This window comes from Heterodontus francisci, chromosome 9 (assembly GCF_036365525.1).
Source record: "Heterodontus francisci isolate sHetFra1 chromosome 9, sHetFra1.hap1, whole genome shotgun sequence".
Lineage (NCBI taxonomy): Eukaryota > Metazoa > Chordata > Chondrichthyes > Heterodontiformes > Heterodontidae > Heterodontus > Heterodontus francisci.
The window spans coordinates 115596506-115619000 of NC_090379.1; the positions used below are offsets into that span (position 1 = coordinate 115596506).

At 45.0% G+C, this 22495-nt stretch overlaps 1 protein-coding gene across 4 annotated transcripts in view; it reads left to right on the forward strand.

Moving 5' to 3' along the window:
• stard9 (StAR-related lipid transfer (START) domain containing 9) overlaps window positions 1-22495 on the forward strand; it is a 298527-nt gene that overhangs the window by 185506 nt on the left and 90526 nt on the right. For all 4 annotated transcript variants that reach the window (XM_068039742.1, XM_068039743.1, XM_068039744.1 and 1 more), the window contains one exon: window positions 6949-7000. In XM_068039742.1, coding sequence (XP_067895843.1) covers window positions 6949-7000 — 52 coding nt within the window. The remainder of the gene's footprint in view (window positions 1-6948; window positions 7001-22495) is intronic.

Here is a 22495-nt window from a genome sequence, read left to right on the forward strand (position 1 = left end):
CCAGCCCATCTATATCATCCTGTAATCTAAGGCTTTCCTCCTCACTATTTACAACACCACCAATTTTCATGTCATCTGCGAACTTACTGATCATACCTCCTATATTCACGTCTAAATCATTAATGTACAGCAAGGGTCCCTGCACTGATCCCTGTGGTAGACCACTGGTTAAGGGCTTCCAATCGCAAAAACAGCCCTCGACCATTACCCTCTGCCTCCTGCCCCTAAGACAATTTTGGATCCCATTTGCCAAATTGCCCTGGATCCCATAGGCTCTTATCTTAACCAATCTCCCATGTGGGACCTTATCAAAAGCCTTACTGAAATCCATGTATTCTACATCTACTGCTTTACCCTCATCGACACATCTAGTCACCTCCTCAAAAAATTCAATCAAGTTAGTTAGATACCGTCTCCCTCTGACAAAGCCATGCTGACTATCCCTGATTAATCCCTGCCTCTCTCCAAGTGGAGATTATTCCTGTCTCCGAATTTTTTCCAATATTTTCCCAACCACTGATGTTAGACTCACTGGCCTGTAATTACCTGGTTTATCCCTACTACCCTTCTTGAATAATGGTACCACATTCGCTGTCTTCCAGTCCTCTGGTACCTCTCCTGTGGCCAGAGAGGATTTGAAAATTTGTGTCAAAGCCCCTGCAATCTCCTCCCTTGCCTCACATAACAGCCTGGGATACATCTCATCTGGGCCCGAGGATTTATCCACTTTTAAGCCTGCTAAAACAGCTAATACTTCCTCCCTTTCAATGCTAATATGTTCAAGTATATCACAATCCCCCTCCCTGATCTCTACACCTACATCGTCTTTCTCCATAGTGAACACCGATGAAAAGTAATCATTTAAAACCTCACCTATGTCCTCCGGCTCCACACACAGATTGCCACGTTGGTCCCTAATGGGCCCTACTCTTTCCCTGGTTATCCTCTTACCCTTTATCTTGCCCACCAGTGTTTTCTCATGCCCCCTCTTCGCTCTAATTACTTTTTAAAAGTGCCACCCTATGCTTTCTATACTCCTCTAGTGCCTCCGCTGTTTTCTGCACTTGGGATCTGCCGTAAGCCTCCTTTTTTTTCCTAATCCAATCCTCTATATCCTTTGACGTCCAGGGTTCCCTGGACTTGTTGGTTCTCGGCCCTTGCTCTCTCTTGTCCCTCCCCAACCTCGACAGAGCCACACCTGCTGCCTCCTGCCCCAATAACAGCGATTCCGTCTGCACAGGTGCATGTGCGACCGTTTTTGGCGGGGCCTTCAAGGACTCCAAACAAACCCAGAGGACGTCCACCAAGGCATCTTGCGTCAGAGCAGGAGAATGAGCAGCCTGACTCCAGCTCTGCTGAAGCCACAGGGGTATCACCACAGGAGTAATAGAAAGCGTAAGAGGAAAAGTCCTAGTTGTACAAAGGGAATCACTTGGATGCTTTTTGCATTGTTAGTGTTCTACTGTTTATTTGTTTGAAAGCATGAATTTATGTGAAGTACTCATTGTCATGTCGTTTAATTTGTTGCGTTCCCCCATTGACCTTGGTCAGTTTAATTTTGGTGAATGGAATGAGCCGCCTTGATGAGGAAAGGCTGTGAATGTGATGTGACCGTTGGGAAGAGATTTGGTGGGGAGCTTGCACAGGGGTTTTGGATGGAGAACCTGCAGTGCTGTAAGCACCATTCTCAAGTGAAGCATGTCTGGATGAGCAGTCATGGACCCATCTGCGGCTGCAGGCACCAACGGTACATCACGATGCACCTCCTCTGAGGATACCACGCATTCTCCACCTTCCTTTGCTCCAGATCCACTCTTCTCTGCAGTGGCACGTTGTGTTGGACCCAGAAGACCACAACAATTCTGGAAATGTTTGCTGGGGCATGTTGAGGGGTGTGTCCAGATCTGTCAAGGCAGCAGAACCTCATTTTGAGCAAACCAGTGGCCTATGTTGTCACCCTGGTGGTGACATGACTCCTATTGTACCTCTCCTGTGACTGTATGATGGGGTTTCTTGAGTGGGTATACCTTGGCAAGGGGATATGAGGGTAGTGTGAAAAAAGGCATGGAAGTGGGAGATCAGCCATGGTTGTATAGAATGGGGGGCAGGTTCGATGGGCTGAATGGCCTCCTCCTGCTTCTATGTTCCTGTGTTCCTAACCAGCCACTGAGGCTGTCTGGTGGAGAGAACACCTGAAAAACTTGAGACTGCCGAAAGATCAAAGAGTCGCGGCAGCTCCCTGGAAACCTGCTCCACACTTGCATTATGTTCTTTCAGTGGTCAATACCAGGTGCACATTAAGGGTGCGGAAGCCCCTCCGATTAACAAAGATGCCTGGCTGATATGATGGCACCTTCATTGCCACATGAGTGCAATCAATCATCCCCTGGACCTATAAAAATCCTGATAGCTAAGCAAAGTCGACAGCCCTCTAGGTTTGACTACCCTCATCTGTCTCAAAGTGAATATAGTTGAAAGCCTTCACATACAAGGCATCAGTGACCTGGCTGATGCAGTTATTGGCTGCAGATTGTGAAATTCTACAGATGCCACCAGCAGATCCTTGGAAGGAGCTGGATGCAAAGAAATTGAGGGTTGTGGTCACCTTGATGCCATGGGCAATGGGTGGCCACCTGCTTCTGTTGGGCAGAAAACTGCTTTGATAAGGTTGAAGATGGCTGTGACTATCTGCCATGAGAGCCAGAGCTTTCTGAGGCACTGTTTCGAGTTTAGAGATACAGCACTGAAACAGGCCCTTCGGCCCACCGAGTCTGTGCCGACCATCAACCACCCATTTATACTAATCCTACACTAATCCCATATTCCTACCACATCCCCACCTGTCCCTATATTTCCCTACCACCTACCTATACTAGGGGCAATTTATAATGGCTAATTTACCTATCAACTTGCAAGTCTTTTGGCATGTGGGAGGAAACCGGAGCACCCGGAGGAAACCCACGCAGACACCGGGAGAACTTGCAAACTCCACACAGGCAGTACCCAGAATTGAACCCGGGTCGCTGGAGCTGTGAGGCTGCGGTGCTAACCACTGCGCCACTGTTGTTTGGAGAAGTCGAGGAAGCTTCCCCTTGGCCCATAGACCCTGTGCTGAGGGTATCACCTCCTCTGAGATGTAGCCCTGTGCCCAGAAGGCAGCTATTGCTGGAGTTGCTGTCCCTGTCACTGTGGCTGCTGTGCTGGAGGATGCTGCACCACCTCGTCAGAGGTTGAAGCATGTTGAGAATATGTAGGCCCCATGTCAGAGGGCAGTCTCACGGCAAGTTGTTGAGATTGACCTCAGTGGAATCCAAGGCACCTGAAAGTAACTGGACATAGTTGCTGCTCACAAGGACTGAACTGCTGCTGTCAGTGCTAGTGTTTTGCTGTGGCTGACCACAGGCTTGCCAATTTCAGCTAATATACTGTTGATATCAGCTCAGTTTCACATCATGATGAGTTCCCATGGTGCACTCATCTTCTCCAACCTGGCGAGGAGCAGATACAGCATGGAACCTGTGCGCTGGCTGGGAAGGGATGAATCCAGGGTTAAAACGGCTCTCAGTTGTCTTTTTAATTGCCTTAATTGGTTTCCCGCAAGATCCCAGGGGGTTCCCTCCTGGCCTTGGAACGCAACCTGGCAAAGCTGGAAAAGGGTGGGGTGGCATCCCGCTGTCAATTTCAGCAGATTTAAGTCCCTGCATGCATGCAAACATACCTCTCCTTACCTGGGAAAATTCTCTCAATAGTTTCTGATAAAAGTTAGATGTGAGATGACCCTCACAAAGTATGTCAACCCTTTCCGAAAGAGCTAGAGCCATCCAAGCAATTAGGAACCATGCGGCTGTCCCTACATGATTTGGATGTCCTCTCTATGGTCCCTTTGATCAAAATACTCCTCCATAGTCTATCCATTACAGTGTTAATTAGATTTACCCCTGAAGTAGATGTTAACTCATGTTTCCTTTAATTATCCATTTTTGGCACCTGGCAATAATGAAAACCATAATCCCATCAGTGATGTTGTTTCAGTTGCTGTGAGGCGACTATGGAGTGACCTCTCCATGGCGCATGCCTGGGCGAATGTATGGAGGTTGAGAGTTGCCCAAGCGTCAAAACCCCCCTCTCAGCCTTCCTGGTGGGGTCCAAAGGAGTGCAGAGCACGACGTTTGGCACCGGTATGGCTGCAGGAACTGCCGGAAACATGCCAAAGGTGACACATGACCGCCTACGGGGTTCCGCTCTGGATTTTCTGTTAGGGTTTGCTCCCTTAGCCTTGGTCTCTCCCAAGACGCCCACAAGGCAGTGGGGTTGTTAGGGCCCCTACACAAGGTGTAGGAGGATGCCGGTGGGAGGAGGGGGTGCAAGGGGGAGCTGGGAAGGGGTCTGTAAGGAGGTAGGGGGGTGGGCTGCAGGTGAAGGGGGTGCAGGGGGAAGATGGTGCGAGGGGGGTGCTGGGAAGGGGTTGTGCGGGGGGTGAGCTGAGAGAGTGGAGCTGGGAAGGGGAAGGTGGGGGGGTGGAAGGGGAAGTGGGGGAAAGGGGATGCAGGTAATAAGCCATTTCCTCAGTTCCCACCATTGACGCCTGGAAAGCTCATCCGCGTCCTTCGGAGGTGATTGAAATGGAAATTACACTGAGATGAAAATAGTCTATTTCAATCCTTTTACATTAACATTTCAAATAAATGGGGAGATTGGGGGGAAATCCCCTGCAGAAATTCTACTCCAATGTCTGTGGCCCTCCTGGTTGAAGACAGTTATTTTTAGCTCTAGTTGTTTTGAAAACTATGAATGAAGACAGAACTTATCCTATTTTCGCAAAATGTTCTCCAGTTTAGAGAAATAAGAAGTTCAAAGAGGAGATTGTCCAGTGAGTTTTGGTTTCAATACACTCTGGTTTGGTATGTTTGAAGTTTAGATGGAATGAAAGATGAAGATTCAGAAGAGCAGTGACCATTGTAATATTGTTAAGATATAGAAAGGGAGCAAGGCTGCAATGGAGAGAGGTCAGACGTTATAGCTGATAAATCATTACTTTTAAAGAGAAGACAGTGTTACCTGCCGCATGTTTTCCTCTTTGAATTACCTTTCTTTCTTTTTCTCTTGTTCTGTTTGACTTGTTTATCTTTCTATTGGACCTCCTGAACTGTAAGTAAGGAAACTATTACTGATCAGTGTCCCTATATGTGTTGTGCCTGTTAAACCTAAATTGTTTGATGTGATAAGTCTTCATCATTTGTTCTGACTTGAGAAGTTATTTTTTGCTGTAAAAGTAATTAAAGTTAAATGGTACACAGCAGGTATATTAACATTTGAATGGGGTCTGTGTATTTTACAAATGCACATGCTGTTAGTATACCAGTCTCCATTCGACAGGAGCCCAAAGGACACTTGCCCTAGTCTGCTGGCTCCCTGCATTATAAGCAATTACCCAACTGCCCAGCTCTGTTGGCCTGTCTGTAGCAGTGTAGTTGCGAGGTATGCAACATCCGGGGACAGCACAGGTGATCTCTAGAGTATATATTACAATGACCTGATTTCAGATCTTCTGAAAAGAATTTTTGACTTTTGATCCATTTTACTGTTTGGTTATTCATAAAGCACAGAAGGAAGCCAGTCAGCCCATTGTGCCAATGCTGGCTTTCAAAATAGGTCTAATTAGTCCTATTCTCCTGTTCTTTCCCACAACTCTGTATTTTTTTCCTTTTTGTGTAGACATCCATATTACCTGTTGAAAGTTATCACTGAATCTGCTTCCACCACCGTTTCAGAATGTGACTAGCTAGTGAAAACACACATAACACCCAGTTATGGTTCCTTGCCATTTAACAAACTACCTCATCACCCTTTCTCAAATAGGTTTAGTAAGATATCCTTGTAACAAGCAGAGAGCTATGACCTATGGTTTGGTAGGTTATAAAGGCCTGCTCGGGTATGAAATTGAAACCTGGCCCGGGCCCGACCCGACCACATCCAACCCGGGCCCGAGTCCTTTGATTTTTTTCCTGCGCCTGACCCGACCACCGTAATAAAGTTAATTATATCTAACAGGTTATTGTGCTCTACCTTGTCCAAACGTGATCCTCCGTTCTGGCAGCAGGCTATTCCTGAAGTATCGTGTAGATGGAGTTGGGAATCTGAGCTTGACCTCATCAGCGACTGCACGCCATCCCCCCCGCAAACTTTCACACACGAACATTTTGTGGTCGAGTTCATTGGATAGTGATCAGGGGTACAAACCTAGTGATTTCTTGACCCCCCTCCCGTTTTTAGTCAACACAGTTTTCAGAGGGTTGTAGGGCTGTGGAGTCCGGATGCTCATTTCCCACCTTGACATCCCGGCTGAATATTCAAATTTTGAAGATTACTTCCCTCCCCAAGCAAGGCAGCAGTGTGTCCACGTCCAGCCCAAACCGACCTGAGCCCAAATGCCAGACCCGGAAGAGAGACCCAACCTGAACCCGACACATGTCTTCGGGTCTAGTCGGGTTCAGGTCAGGTAGCCATGCTTTAGTAGGTTATGTTGTTTCTCGCACCTCTTGTGAAGTGGCTTAGTAGTGAAGGAACCCTTAATGCGCCAACTGCTGTGGACTATCATTTTAAATTCAATTTTTAACTTTTAAAATGATGTTTATGGAGCTCTGGTTTGAGATCTAAAGGCAGTTTTAAATTGTTTTCACATATGTAATGGGATCTTAATATATTGTTTTTCATGTAAATAGCATCTGGCTTAAAGGGATGGTCTGATGTTAAACATGAAGATTTACACTCCAGTAGTGTGCTTTTTCTCTAACATGGTGTTTATACACATATGCCAAGGCACTATATCTCATTGATTAACTGATCTTAAACAAGAAGCTTTGGTTCTTCTCTATCTGGTGTGATTCTCTGAGTTTTTTGTGTCCTATAAGGATAAGCAGTCTAATTTAAATGTCTTCATGGTTTTAGGAAGGAACAACAAAGATTGGGGGAATTGATGCTGAAACAGAACAAGACATTGGTAAGTGCACAAAAAATGGATTTGTTTGATAAAGTTTTTCCACTTGTTCTATGTGTACCTGCAGCCTCTACAATATGGATCCAACTTTCTTCAAGGGAGAGTTATATGTACATGTTTGGATTCAGAGCATAGCTAAGATGATAGACAACTACAAAGTGAAAACAAACTGGATTGTAACATTCATTCCTTTATTACCTGTTTGCAGGTTTATGTTATCTGTCATTCTATCAGCTAGATGTTACTTCCCAGCTTTAGAGGGCATATATTCTTCCCTCCTTACTGAAACACGTCTTCTATTCTTCTGACAACAGCTGCTTTCTGGTGTTACCTCCAATGAGAACATTATTACTGTGTGTTTCTCAACTGGTTTTATAGCACAATAAATCCTTCTATATTTCCACTTAGCTACTCAATGTTTCAAGTTTGCATTTCTTGATCTCCTCCTGTCCCTGCCTCTTGTCCGCACCCACCCCGTGTTTGGAACCAAATACCCTAGCTTGACCTCAGTTGCTGAAACTGCCTTCCCTTGTAGGGTGCTTTGTGGCAGAATCACTTACTTTGTGCAGGTTCCACTTTGCTTGTGAGCTCAAGTTTTTCTGTTTCATGTAACATGCTTTTTTGGAGGGGGGGGAAACCTTTCAGTCCTACTTTGCAAGCTGCTCTTGCGAAGAAAATGAAAATTGAAGCAGTATTTATAAAAAATGCACGCACACAGTACATTTGTTTTTAGTGGCTCCCCTTGGCCTCTATCAACTGCTACATAAACTCTGTAATGTTTGCTCTCTTGCAAACCTTTAAGTCAGTAGGTTTCTTCCACCACAAAGTATGAACCTTTAACTTTGTACTCAACCAACTGAAGTCAAAATTATTCAAGATAATGGCTTCCTATGGACTGAAGTTCCAGTTGCTCAAATGGCCACCCATCAGAATGAATGGTTTGTATGCTGTACACCCAGTGATAGATTATCTGTACCTTGAATGGCATAGAGGCAGGGCCTTAACCACTCATTTCTTTCCAAGATAATTGCTGAATTTCAATTAACCCAGGCAATTACAGTAGCAATACTTGTTAAACACCTCATACTTAATCAGCAGAAAGGAATTAATACTAGACATTGACAGCTTGCATGGATAGGACATGAAGTTTTGCAATCCAGGCAGTTGTTTGCCTCCAGTGGGAATAATACCAGCTAACAGAAGCTGAGGTTAGCAAATTGGATTGTGCAGTGTGTCTTTTGTTATTTCCTGACAGGATTAGATGCCACACAAGAGGGTATTACACAAAATTAGGGTTCATGGATTGAGCATTGGTTAATGGACAGAAAACAGAGTAGGAATGAATGGTTCATTTTCGGTTTGGCAGGCTGTAACTAGCGGAGTACTACAAGGCTCAGTGTTTGGGCCTCAGCTATTTACAATCGAGATCAATGACTTGGTTGAGGGGACGGAGTATAATATATCCAAGATTACTGAAGATACAAACTAAGTTGGGAAAGTAAGTTGTGAGGCGGATGCAAAGAGGCTGCAAAGGATATAGACAGGTTAAGTGAGTGGACAAGAACGTGGCAGATGGAATATAATGTGGCAAAGTGTGAAGTTATTCACTTTGGTTGGAAAAATAGAAAAGCAGAATACATTTTAAATGGTGAGAGACTGGGAAATGTTGGTATTCCAAGGGACCTGTCATTATACACAAACCACAGAAAGTTAACATTCAGGTACAGCAAGCATTTAGGAAACCAAATGGTACATTCACCTTTATTACAAAGGGATTGGATTCTAAGAGTGAAGTAGTCTTACTGCAGTTGTATAGGGTAGGGGTGGGCAAACTTCTCAGCCAGAGGGCCACATCTGGGTATGGAAATTGTAGGGGGGGGCCATAAATGCTCAGGAAACAAACAATTAAAAGGGCAGCACAGTGGTTCAGTGGTTACAGGGACCCGGGTTCGATTCTGGGTACTGCCTGTGCGGAGTTTACAAGTTCTCCCTGTGTCTGTGTGGATTTTCGCTGGGTGCTCCGGTTTCCTCCCACATCCAAAGACTTGCAGGTGATAGGTCAATTGGCCTTTGTAAATTGCCCCTAGTGTAGGGAGGTGATAGGGAATATGGGATTACTGTAGGGTTAGTATAAATGGGTGGTTGTTGGTCGGCACAGACTCGGTGGGCCGAAGGGCCTGTTTCAGTGCTGTATCTCTAAATAAAAATAAATAAAAATAAAATAGATAAATTTTGGTACAAATAAACATAAAATCTTTATTATTATGATAATTATATGATCATAACGATACATTGCAATAATGAAAACAAATGTACCCCCTTTTTCCTGCCCTCTTGGCTTAATGTGAACAATGTAGTTGGTCACCCCTCTTTACAATGGCACCAAAGTCCGGTGTCATTCTTGCTGTGGAAATCCACAAGAAGCAGCTGAGATGCTGGTCAGTTAACTAATCAGTGATTTTTAAAAAAAATTCTTGCAAGGGATGTGGGCATCATTGGCAAGGTCAGCATTTCTTGCCTATCCCTAATTGCCCTTGAAAAGGTGATGCTGAGCCACCTTCTTGAACTGCTGCAGTCGTCTAGTGTGGGTACACCCACAGTGCTGTTAGGGAGGGAGTTCCAGGATTTTGACCGTGAAGGAATGGCGATGTGGCGCAGTGGTTAGCACCGCAGCCTCGCAGCTCCAGCGACCCGGGTTCGGTTCTGAGTACTGCCTGTGCAGAATTTGCGAGTTCTCCTTGTAACCGCGTGGGTTTCCTCCGGGTGCTTCGGTTTCCTCCCACGTGCCAAAGACTTGCGGGTTGGTAGGTAAATTGGCCATCTAAAGATTGCCTCTAGTGTAGGTAGGTGGTAGGAGAATTGAGCGAAGGTGGGGATGTGGGAGGGAAAGTGGGATTAATGTAGGATTAGTGTAAATGGGTGGTTGATGGTTGACGTGGACTCGGTGGGCTGAAGGGCCTGTTTCGGTGCTGTATCTCTGTATCACTCTATATTTCCAAGTCAGGATGGTGTGTGGCTTGGAGGGGAACTTGCAGGTGGTGGTGTTCCCATGCATTTGCTGTCCTTGTTCTTCTAGGTGGAAGACGTTGCGGGTTTGGAAGGTGCTATCTAAGGAGGTGTGGTGAGTTGCTGCAGTTCATCTTGTAATATGGTACACCGTGCTGCTACTGTGCATCGGTGGTGGAGGGGACTGAATGTTTAAGATAGTGGATGGGGTGCCGTTCAAGCGAACTGGTGTCGACCTTCCTCCGTGTTGTTGGAGCTGTACTCCTGCAGGCAAGTGGAGAGTATTCCATCACACTCCTGACTTGTGCCTTGTAGATGGTGGACAGGCTTTGGGGAGTCAGGATATGGGTTACATGCTGCAGAATTCCCAGCATCTGACCTGCTATTGTAGCCACAGTATTAATGTGGCTCCTTCATTTCAGTTTCTGGTGTATGGTAACCCCCCAGGATGTTGATATGGGGCTTCAGCAATGGTAATGCTGTTGAATGTCAAGGGGAGATGGTTAGATTCTCTTGTTGGAGATGGTCATTGCCTGGCACTTGTGTGGCACGAATGTTACTTGCCACTTTTCAGCCCAAGCCTGGATATTGTCCAGTTCTTGCTGTAGATGGACATAAGCTACTTCACTATCTGAGGAGTCACGAATGGTGCTGAGCATTGTGCAATCATCAGCAAACATCCCCGCTTCTGATCTTATGATGGAAGGAAGGTCATTGATGAAGCAGCTGAAGATGGTTGGACCTAGAACACTACCCTGAGGAACACCTGGGGCGGCGATGATTGGCCTCCAACAACTGCAATCATCATCCTTTGCACTAGGATGACTCCAACCAGTGGAGAGATTTCCCCCTGATTCCCATTGACTTCAGTTTTGCCAGGGCCAGGGCTCCTTGATGCCATACTCGGTCAAATGCTGCCTTGATGCAGCACTTTTGTCCATGTTTGAACCAAGGCTGTAATGAGGTCGGGAGCTGAGTGGCCCTGGCGGAACCCAAACTGAGCATCACTCAGCAGGTTATTGCTAAGCATGTGTCGCTTGATGGCACTGTTGTTGACACCTTCCATCACTTTACTTATGATTGAGAGTAGACTGATGGGGTGGTAGTTGGCCGGGTTGGACTTGTCCTGCTTTTTGTGTACAGGACATACCTGGGCAATTTTCCACATTGCAGGGTAGATGCCAGTGTTGTAGCTGTACTGGAACAGCTTGGCTGGGGGCACGGCATGTTCTGGAGCACAGGTGTTCAGTACTATTGCCGGAATATTGTCAGGGCTCAAAGCCTTTGCAGTATCCAGTGCCTTCAGTCATTTCTTGATATCACATGGAGTGAATCGAATTGGCTGAAGTCTGGCATCTGTGATGCTGGGGACTTGAGGAGGAGGCCGAGATGGATCATCAACTTGGCACTTCTGGCTGAAGATTGTTGCAAATGCTTCAACCTTATCTTTCGCGCTGATGTGCTGGGCTCCCCCATCATTGAGGATGGGGATATTTGTAGAGCCACCTCCTCCAGTTAGTTGTTTAATTGTCCACCACCATTCACGGGTGGATGTGGCAGGACTGCAGAGCTTAGATCTGATCCATTGGTTATGGGATCGCTTAGCCCTGGCTTTCGCATGCTGCTTACGCAGTTTGGCGCGCAAGTAGTCCTCTATTGTAGCTTCACCAGGTTGACACCTCATTTTGAGGTGTGCATGATGCTGCTCCTGGCCCTCCTGCACTCTTCATTGAATCAGGGTTGGTCTCCTGCCTTGATGGTAATAGTAGAGTGGTGGATATGCCGGGCCATGAAGTTACAGATTTTGGCTGAGTACAGTTCTGCTGCTGCTGATGGCTTACAGTGACTCATGGATGCCCCATCTTGCATTGCTAAATCTGTTCGAAATCTATCCCATTTAGCACGGTGGTAGTGCCACACAACACGATGGAGGGTATCCTCAATGTGAAGGCGGGACTTCGTCTCCACAAGGACTGTGCGGTGGTCACTCCTGCCAGTTCTGTCATGGACAGATGCATCTGCGGCAGGCAGATTGGTGAGGATGAGGTCAAGTATGTTTTTCCCTCTTGTCGGTTCCAAAGAAGGGTCACTGACCCGAAGCGTTAACTCTGCTTCTCTTTTCACAGATGCTGCCAGACCTGCTGAGTGGTTCCAGCATTTCTTGTTTTTATTATATGTTTTTCCCTCTTGTTGGTTCCTTCATCACCTGCCGCATACCCAGTCTAGCAGCTATGTCCTTTAGGGCACAGCCAGCTTGGTCAGTAGTAGTGCTGCTGAAAACACTCTTGGTGATGGACATTGAAATCCCCCACCCAGAGTACATTCTGTGCCCTTGCCACCCTCAGTGCTTCCTCCAAGTGTTGTTCAACATGGAGGAGAACTGACTTATCAGCTGAGGGAGGGCTGTAGATGATAATGAACAGGAGGTTTCCTTGCCCATGTTTGATCTGATGCCATGAGCCTTCCTGGGGTCCGGAGTTGATGTTGAGGACTCCCAGGGCAACTCCCTCCCAACTGTATACCACTGTGCCACCACCTCTGCTGAGTTTGCCCTGCCAGTGGGACAGGACGTACCCGGGGATGGTGTTGGTAGTGTCTGGGACATTGTAAGGTATAATTCCGTGAGTATGACTATGTTAGGCTGTTGCTTTACTAGTCTGTGGGACAGCTCTCCCAACTTTGGCACAAGCCCCCTGATGTTAGTAAGGAGGACTTTGCAGGGTCGACAGGGCTGGGTTTGCCATTGTTGTTTCCAGTGCCTGGGTTGATGCCGGGTGGTCCATCTGGTTTCATTCTGTTTTATTGATTTTGTAACGGTTAGATACAACTGAGTGGCTTGCTCGGCCATTTCAGAGGGTCTGGAATGACATATATGCCAGATTAAGTAAGGACAGCATATTTCCTTCCCTAAAGGACATCAGTGAACCAGATGGGTTTTTACAACAATTGACAATGGTTTCATGGCCATCATTAGACTAGCTTTTAATTCCAGATTTATTAATTGAATTCAAATTCCACCTTCTGTTGTGGTGGGTTTCAAGCCCATGTCCCCAGAGCAATACCCTGGGTCTCTGGGTTACTAGTCCAGTGACAATACAACTACGCCACCGCCTCCCCTTAGCAGAATGTTTAGTTGGAGTCAGAGTTATACAGCACAGAACCAGGCCCTTTGGCCCATTGTGTCCGTGCCGGCCATCAAGCACCTCTCTATTCTAATCCCATTTTCCAGCATTTGGCCCGTAGCCTTTTATGCTGTGGTGTTTCAAGTGCTCATCTAAATACTTCTGAAATGTCGTGAGGCTTTCTGCCTCTCCCACCCCTTCAGGCAGTGTGTTCCAGATTCCAACCACCCTCTGGGTGAAAATGTTTTTCTTCAAATCCCCTCTAAATCTCCTGCCCCTTACCATAAATCTATGCCCCTGGGTTATTGACCCCACCGCTAAGGGAAAAAGTTTCTTCCTATCTACACTATCAATGCCCCTCATATTTTGGATACCTCGATCAGGTCCCCCCTCAGCCTTCTCTGCTCTCAGGAAAACAACCCTAGCCTATCCAGTCTCTCTTCGTAGCTGAAATGCTCCAGCCCAGGCAACACTTTGGTGATTCTCCTCTGCACCCTCTCCAGTGCAATCGCATCCTTCCTGTAGTATGGCGACCAGAACTGTACACAGTACTCTAGCTGTGGTCTAACTAGCGTTTTATACAGCTCCATCATAATCTCTCTGCTCTTATATTCTGTGCCTCGGCTAATAAAGGCAAGTATCCCATGTGCCTTCCGAACCACCTTATCTACTTGTGCTACTGCCTTCAGTGATCTAAGGACAAGTACACCAAGGTCCCTCTGACCCTCTGTACTTCCTCGGGTCCTACCACCCATTGTATATTCCCTTGCCCTTTTAGTCCTTCCAAAATGCATGACCTCACACTTCTCAGGATTAAATTCCATTTGCCACTGCTCCGCCCATCTTACCAGCCCTTCTATATCATCCTGTAATCTAAGGCTTTCCTCGTCACTATTTGCGACACCATCAATTTTCGTGTCATCTGCAAACTTACTGATCATACCTCCAGTATTCACGTCTAAATTATTAATGTACACTCCAAACAGCAAGGGTCCCAGCACCGATCCATGCGGTACACCACTGGTCACAGGCTTCCACTCACCCAAAAAAACCCTCGACCATCACCCGCTGCCTCCTGCCACTAAGCCAATTTTGGATCCCATTTGCCAAATTGTCCTGGATCCCATGGGCACTTACCTTCTTAACCAATCTCCCATGCGGTACCTTATCAAGAGCCTTACTGAAGTCCATGTAGACTACATCAACTGCTTTACCCTCATCTACACATCTCGTCATCTCCTCGAAAAATTCAATCAAATTTATTGGACCTGATCTCCCCCTGACAAAGCCATGCTGACTATCCTTGATTAATCCCTGCCTCTCCAAGTGAAGATTAATCCTGTCCCTCAGAATTTTTTCCAACAGTTTCCCTACCACTGATGTTAGACTCACTGGCCTGTAATTACCTGGTTTCTCCCTGCTACCCTTCTTGAATAATGGTACCATATTCGCTGTCCTCTAATCCTTTGGCATCTCTCCTGTGGCCAGAGAGGATTTGAAAATTTGCGTAGTTTAGTCTTAATTAGTTTAGTTTAGTCTTAGTTTGGAAGAATGAGACGCTTTTTCATTGACAGATATAAAATTCTTAAGGGGCTTGAAAGGTTAGATGCTGGGAGGATATTTCCTCTGGCTGAAGTGTCTAGGACTAGGGGGAAATTCTCAGAATAAGGGGTTGGACTTTTAGGACTGTGATGAAGAGAAATTTCTTCACTCTAAGGGTTGTGGATCTTTGGAATTATCTACCTCAGAGGACAGTGGATACCCAGTCTTTGAGTTTATTCAAGACAGAGCTTGTTGGATTTTTGGATACTGAGGGAATTGAAGGATATGAGGATAGTGCAGGAAGGTGGAGTTGAGGTGGAATATCAGGCATGATTGTAATGAATAGTGGAGCAGGCTTGAAGGGCAGATTGGCCTTCTCCTGCTCCTGTTCCTTAGATTCTAATGAGGAAAGTGTGAACTCTTTCCATTTATGCAGTCACCACTTCTCACTGAGAGTACTAGCAGTATATAAATACTTGTGCCGTGCATTGCTGTCTTGTTTTGGTAGGGCAAGGTGATGAATGCTTTAGCAAGATAGAATCTTACAGTGCAGAAGGAGGCCATTCAGTCCATCACGCCTGTTCCGGCTGTTTGAGAGAGCTGTCTAATTTAGTCCCACACCCCTAATTTTTCCCCATAACCCTGTAAGTTCGTTCTCTTCAAGTACATGTCTAGTTGCCTTTTAAAAGTTCCTATGGAATCTGAATCCATCACTAGTTCAGGCAGTGTGTTCCAGATCTTAACAACCCTCCGTGTGAAGAAATTTCTCCTCATTTCCTCTGTTGTTCTTCTGCCAATTATTTTAAATCTATAACCTCTGGTTACTGACCCACTTGCCAGAGAAAATAATTTCTCCCTACTTTATCTTCTATATCGATTAGGTCTCCCCATAAACTTCTCTGCTCTAAGGAGACTAATCCCAGCTTCTGCAATCACTACACATAATTGGACTGCTTCATCCCTGTAACATCATGGTAAACCTCCTCAGTGCTCTCTCCTTGGCCTTGATATGCTTCCAAAAATGCAGTGCCCAGAATTGTACACAGCTGAGGCCTAACCAGGGATTTGTAAAGGTTCATCATGACTTCCAGCCTTTTGTACATCTGGCAGCATGTGTGGAGAGAGAAACTAGAGTTAATGTTTCAGGTCGATGACCTTTCATCAGATGCAAGGTCACAGACCTGAAACATTAACTCTCGTTTGTCTCTCCACACATGCTGTCAGATCTGCTGAGTATTTCCAGCATTTTCTGTTTTTATTCCTGATTTGCAACATCTGCAGGATTTGGCTTTTCCATCTTCTTGTATTCAGTGACCCTATATACATAGACAGGTATCCCATGCACTTTTTTAAATGGCTTATCAACATTAACTGCTGTTATATGTTTGGTTTTGTATGCTGCCACCATATTGGGTCTAGCCAGAGAGGTTCTTAGACTGTAGCATATAAACATTAATATTTATTTCATAACTATGTACACTCCATACTATCTTTGAGACTCTTTCAAAAGCCACACTTTATCTGTTCTCAAGTCTCTCACATGATCCCTTAGATCATCATAGTGGGTGGTATTCTTTACACACACTCAGGATTAATCCTTTCAGACCCTTATACTGCATCTCCCCCCAAGTCTTTATCCAAATATATATTTGCATACATTCACTTTTATATTTACATACTACCCCATCTCCCCCCAAGTCTATGACTTCATAGATTCAGTCTGTCAGGAGCTTCACAATACTTCCTGATCATCTTGTCATCTGATGTGGAAGATTGGTAGTCTTTGTCTGATCTCCTGCATCTTGACTTGGACAGTCTTCATTGAGGTTTGGTTCTTTCTGAATTTCCGTTCAACATCTGATTTGTCTAAATCTTTGTGATAATGGAATAAGGTTCCTTCTATTTCTCCCTTTAGTACCTTCTTGCGTTTGTAGCATATAACTTGCTTCATTGGTGAGTGCGGAATCTTCCTTGGCATGAAGTGACAAAGTGGTTTAGTGTCTTTTTGCAAAGTAATACTATATTTGGTCTTCAGTTTCCCTAGACCTGTGAACAATTTTGTGATTTCTCTTGAAAATGACTCCCAGATTATTATTTACTACTTCTACTTTCTGTATGTGAAGAAGGTGAATACAAGCTCTTTGACTTGAGTGAGAACGCCTGATTTCTTAAGATATACAATGTTTCTAATATCTGCTTTCCCTTGTACTGTTGTCTGTAACTTCCCCTTTACTTCAGGTTCAACCCATCCTGGGCCATGTAACTGAGTTTCCATTGGTTGCAGAAAGTTTGTGGAAAGCCACGACTCTTTGTCTAATAAGACAAGTGCAAAGTGATGCATTTTGGGAAGTTAAACCAGGGCAGGACATATACAGTGAATGGCAGGGCATATACAGTGAATGGGAGTGTTGTTGAGCAGAGACACCTTCGGGTGCAAGTACATAGTTCCCTGAAAGTGACAGCACAGGTAAACAGGGTGGTGAAGAAGGCGTATGGCATGCTTGCCTTCATCGGCCGAGGCATTGAGTCCAAGAGTTGGGACGTCGTGTTACAGTTGTACAGAATGTAGGTTAGGCCGCACTTGGAGTACTGTGTGCAGTTCTGGTCACCGCACTACAGGAAAGATGTGATTAAGCTAGAGAGGGTGCAGAAAAGATTCACAAGGATGTTGCCTAGTTTGGAGGGCTTGGGTGTAAAGAGAGATTGGATAGGCTGGGTCTGTTTTCCCTGAAGCGAAGGAGGCTGAGAGGGGACATGATAGAGGTATATAAAATTATGAGAGGCATAGAAAGGGTAGATAGCCAGAGTCTGTTTCCCATGGTAGGGGTGACTAAAACTAGAAGGCATAGATTTAAGGTGAGAGGGAGGAGGTTTAAAGGGGATCAAAGGGGTAAATTTTTCACCCAAAGAATAGTGGGTATCTGGAATGAGCTGCTAGAGGAGGTGGTGGAGGCAGGAACAGTAGCGACATTTAAGAGGCATCTGGACAGGTACTTGAATGAGCAAGGCATAGAGGGATATGGAATTAATGCAGGCAGGTGGGATTAGTATAGATAGGCATTATGGTCGGCATGGACGCGGTGGGCCGAAGGGCCTGTTTCTATGCTGTACGACTCTATGACTCGAAGACTGTTACACTTGCTCCAATATCGAGCTTGAAATTAGTGATGTGTCCTTTGACATATATGTGTGCTGACCAAAATGCTTGATTCGGATCATTGATCTCGCCAAGAAAATATTTCGATTGGTCTGCTGCAGGAGGTTGTTTAACTTAGTGAACCTCTCTATTCTTAAATACTTTTCCTTTAGAGCTTGAGGTAGTCGAGATTTTATTTTGGCGTACCTTACTGAAAATGCCCCATTTTTCTGCAATAAATGCATGCTGCTCTATTGGCAGGACATTGTCGCACCTATGGGTACCTTTAGCGCCACATCGCAGGCAGGAGTTTAAAGGTGTCCTTTGCTCCTCCCTGTTTACCTTTTTACTGGTGCCTCTTTTTCAGCCCTCTGGTGACAAAACTGAACAGTTGCAGGAGGTTTCCTGAACCAAGGGCTGGGATTTTATGCCCTCCAACAAGCTGATGGTGGGGAGAGAGGGTGCTGAAAAAGTGGGCGGGGGGGTTCCCGATGCCATCCCGCCTCCGCTGCAATTTTACGTGGGGCAGTGGTGGTAAGAAGCAGCCTGCCCCAGGCCAATTAAGGCCCTTAAGTGGCCAATTAACTGCTACTTGAGGGCCTCCTCCCACCGCTACTGGTATTTTACCCGTGGCAAAGGCCCCAAAAATCCCACCTGGTAAAACCAGGAGGCCTTCTTGCGTGCTGGGGGGTTGTGGGGGGGAGCTGTTCTGATCGGGCACCCTGTGCCCCATGGAGGGCCGCCCCCGAAACCCCCAATGCACAACACTTCGCCTCCCCCCGCGCCCACCCAAATCAACCCCCCTTGCCTTGCTGGAGCCCAGTTGATTGTCCCTGGTGAGGCTGCAAAAACCTACCTGAGTTCTGGGGCCGCCCTTCCTCTTGCTTCCGATGGCTGGCTGCCTCAAGGAGGCGGAAGTCCCGCCCAAGACCAATTAAGGGTCGGGGGAGCGAAAAATGATGGTGTGGCTCCCCAGGCCTAGTGGTGGCGGGCTCACCACCGACATTTTGGCCAGTGGATGGGCCAATGTAAAATTCCGGCCTAGGTATTCCTTTACCTCGCAGGATGGGTCTGTTGTTCTTCCTGTCCTCAGCTTGCCTCACCAGCTGGATAGTGGGTACTATTCTTTACATACAAATTAATCCTGATTAATTTGTCCAGGGTGAGGTCTTCTTTAGACTGTGAAAGATCTGATGCAAAATCATCCGCAACACCTACAACAATATGATCTCATCAGTTCATCTTTCAGGTCTCCATACTCGCATCCTTCTGCAAGTCTGTCAAGGTCATTGATAAAAGTATTGACTGTTTGCCAGGTTTCTGGATCCTTTTTTTGAATTTTGCTGTTTCTAAGATCTTATTATTCCACAAGTTGAAGTAGGAATCACAAGCTTTTAAAACTTTGTCGATGTTTCGTTTAGACCTTGCTTTGTAATTATGTTATCTGCTATCGCCCCAATTGAATATAATAATGTATTCACTTGCTCTGCTTCAGACTTGTTATTCAATTTAGATGCAATTCTATATCTGAAAAACTTTTTCTGCCATTATATCCAGTTTTGAGTTTGATTGGGCCCTTCTTGACTTTTGAAACTCTCCGCGTTCCCAATTTTTGATCCGTGTTTTATTTTATAGACTTTTTATTCAAGCGTGTACCCCTTTAAGAAACTCTTTTTTTCAGGCTTGCTTGCTTTAATGGAGTCCAGTTGGTGCTTTCGCGTGTCCCCTGCTGTTTTAGGGTTTTTCCCTTTGCTTGAACACTTCACCTTATTTGTTTATTCAGCTTGCCTAGTGGAGCTGACAAGCTGTAGGTTATTCTTTATTCATCAGGCTTGGCTGACTTAATGTGCAGTTTATTAATTTTCCTTTTTAACGCTTTGCTGCATTAATGGAGTCTCCCAGGGGTTTCCCGCACTTTTCGGCAGTTTGCGTGCTCATTGGGAGTTTCCTGCTCTTTGCCCCCGCGTTCAGCCTGAGTGAAGCATTGTGTTTTCCTCGTTTTTTTTTTTCAAGCCTGTGCCTTCAGAAAATTATTTAATGATCTTCAAAGGCTTTTTTTTTCTCCCTCGATTCCTCGGCCATCGGCACTGTGACTCATCCGATCAATTGATTTGCAGGCAGCTCTGCTTCCGTTTTGTGGAGCTTCTCTCAGCCTCTTAAGGTCTGTAGTTTTTTTTTTTCTCTTCTCAGCTAGTTGGTTTAAATTTTCTCTTCTGGGTGAATGATGGTAGTTGCTTCAGACTTTTTCTTCTGGGTGTACCATCACCTGCTGATCACAATCCCACTGCTGTTCACCATATTATATGTTTGGGCCACTGTATTGGGTCTAGCCTGAGAGGTTCTTAGACTGTAATATTTAAACATTAATATTTATTCCATAACAACTATATACACTGCACACTAGTCTGTGTGACTTCTTCAAAAGCCACGCTGTATCTGTTCTTGAGTCTCTTCCACATGATCTCTTAGATCATAATGGTGGACGGTATTCTTGACACACACTCAGGATTAACCCTTTCAGTCCCTTGTATTACACCTGCCACATTCAAAGATTTGTGAATATGTACCCCCCCCCTCCCCCTGCCCCGGAGTCCCTCTGTTCATGTACCCCTCAACATAGTACCATTTAGATTGTACTGACTCCCCATGTTTCTCCTAAAGTGATCTCCAAGCTGGCCTGAAGTTGTAGATCCTTGAATCCCAGAATTCTACACTAATGGCTGATCAAATGAAGACTGACAGTAGGCTAATCAGCGTCAGTATGGGTGGTTTTCCTCAATCAGCCTCATACAGCTGCCACTCAATCTACCATTTTACTTCTGATTACAGCTGATTGTTGATTCTTCAAGATTTCTGTACTCTCACTGTATTTTGGATCCAATGCTGTTTCCATCAGCAACTAAAAATCGAAGTATTTATAGAAACATAGACAAAAAGCAGCAGGAGTAGGCCATTCAGCCCTTCAAGCCTGCTCTGCCATTCAATAGGCTGTGAGGGAGGTAAAAAATCATCTGATTTCTAAAGGAGGGAACTTCTTAAAGGGAAATCTCCAAGATGATTCAATATCCTACCATATGTGGAGAGTTACAATCAATCCAAGATTGAGAAAGACCCATAGTAAGGGAAGGTTGCCTACTATTTTAATTAATTCATTAATAGATGATTTCCATTACTTATTTTGCAAACCATGAAACAAGTTACACAAAATTGGAGTGCTCAATATTATAAAAGGAAATGAGAAAACCAAATTAAATGCTACCTTTAATACTAAATTTAACACCTGTAGATGCAGATGTGCAATCTGAGCATTAGCTCTTCGATTTGTTTTTCTGTACCAGTCCTGGACCAAAAAGGAATATAGAGGTACTGACGAAGGTGCAAAAAAGATTTACAAGAACTGAGTGGTTATAACTATCAGAAAAAAAATTGAACAGGCTGGGGTACTTTTTTACTAGAAAATAGAAGATTGAGAGGTGACCTGATAGAGGTCTTCAGATTATGAAAATGTTTGATCGGGTGGACCTAGACAAAATGGTCCCACGTGTGGAGCAGTCAAAAATGAGGGGCCATAAATATAAGATAGCCGCTATTAAATCTTTTATGGAGTTGAGGGGAAATTCTTTATTCAGGGAGTAACCAGAATGTGGAGCTTGGTACCACAGGGAGTAGTTGAGACGAATAGCAGAGATGCATTTAAGGAGAAGCTAGATAAGCACACGAGAGGAAAGAAATCGACAGATATGCTGATAGAGTTACAGGGAGAGGGGTGGGAGGAGGCTCATATGAAGCATAACACGAGCCAGTTGAGCCGAATGGCCTGTTTCAGTGCATGTAGTTCTCTGTTAAAACAGAAAACAAAATGATCATGAAGGCAAGTTTTGGCAAGACTTTAAATAAGAAATCTAATTGAGAATGTTCGCACTCGTACTTCCTCCCGTACCAGTAAGGATTGTGGGCAAGGGGGAAGAAAGTAGAATGGACTGGATTACTCAGTTCAGCCAATGGATAAAAGTCCCCTGTAAATGACAATTTTTGTGCCATTAATTGGATTAAAGGAAATTAAAGTGAAGTTTAAGAACCCTATGATTCTAAACCTTCTAAAATAGTGGCTATTTCACTGGGATGACTTGGATGAAGGGACTGAATGTATCGTCACTAAATTTGCTGACGACACCAAAATAGGAAGGAATGTAAGTTGTCAAGAAGAGGTAAAGAGTCTACATAGGGATATAGGTAGGTTAAATGAGTGGACAAAAATTTGGCGGATGGAGTATAATGTGGGAAAAGGAAAATGTGAAGTTGTCCATTTTGGCAGGAAGAATAAAAAAGCTGTACACTATTTAAATGGAGAGAGACTGCAGAACTCACTGGTACAGAGGGATCTGGGTGTGCTGGTACATGAATCACAAAAGGTTAGTATGCAGGTGCAGCAAATGATTAAGAAGGCAAATGGAATTTTGGTGTTTATTGCAAGGGAAATGGAATGTACAAGTAGGGAAGTTTTACTGCAGCTGTACAGGACCTTGGTGTGACCACATCTGGACTACTGTGTACAGTTTTGGTCTCCTTATTTGAAAAAGGATATAATTGCCTTTGAAGCACTTCAGAGAAGGTTCACTCAACTAATTCCGGGGATGAAGGGCTTATTTTACGAAAAAAAGATTGAACAGGTTGGGCTTATACCCATTGGAA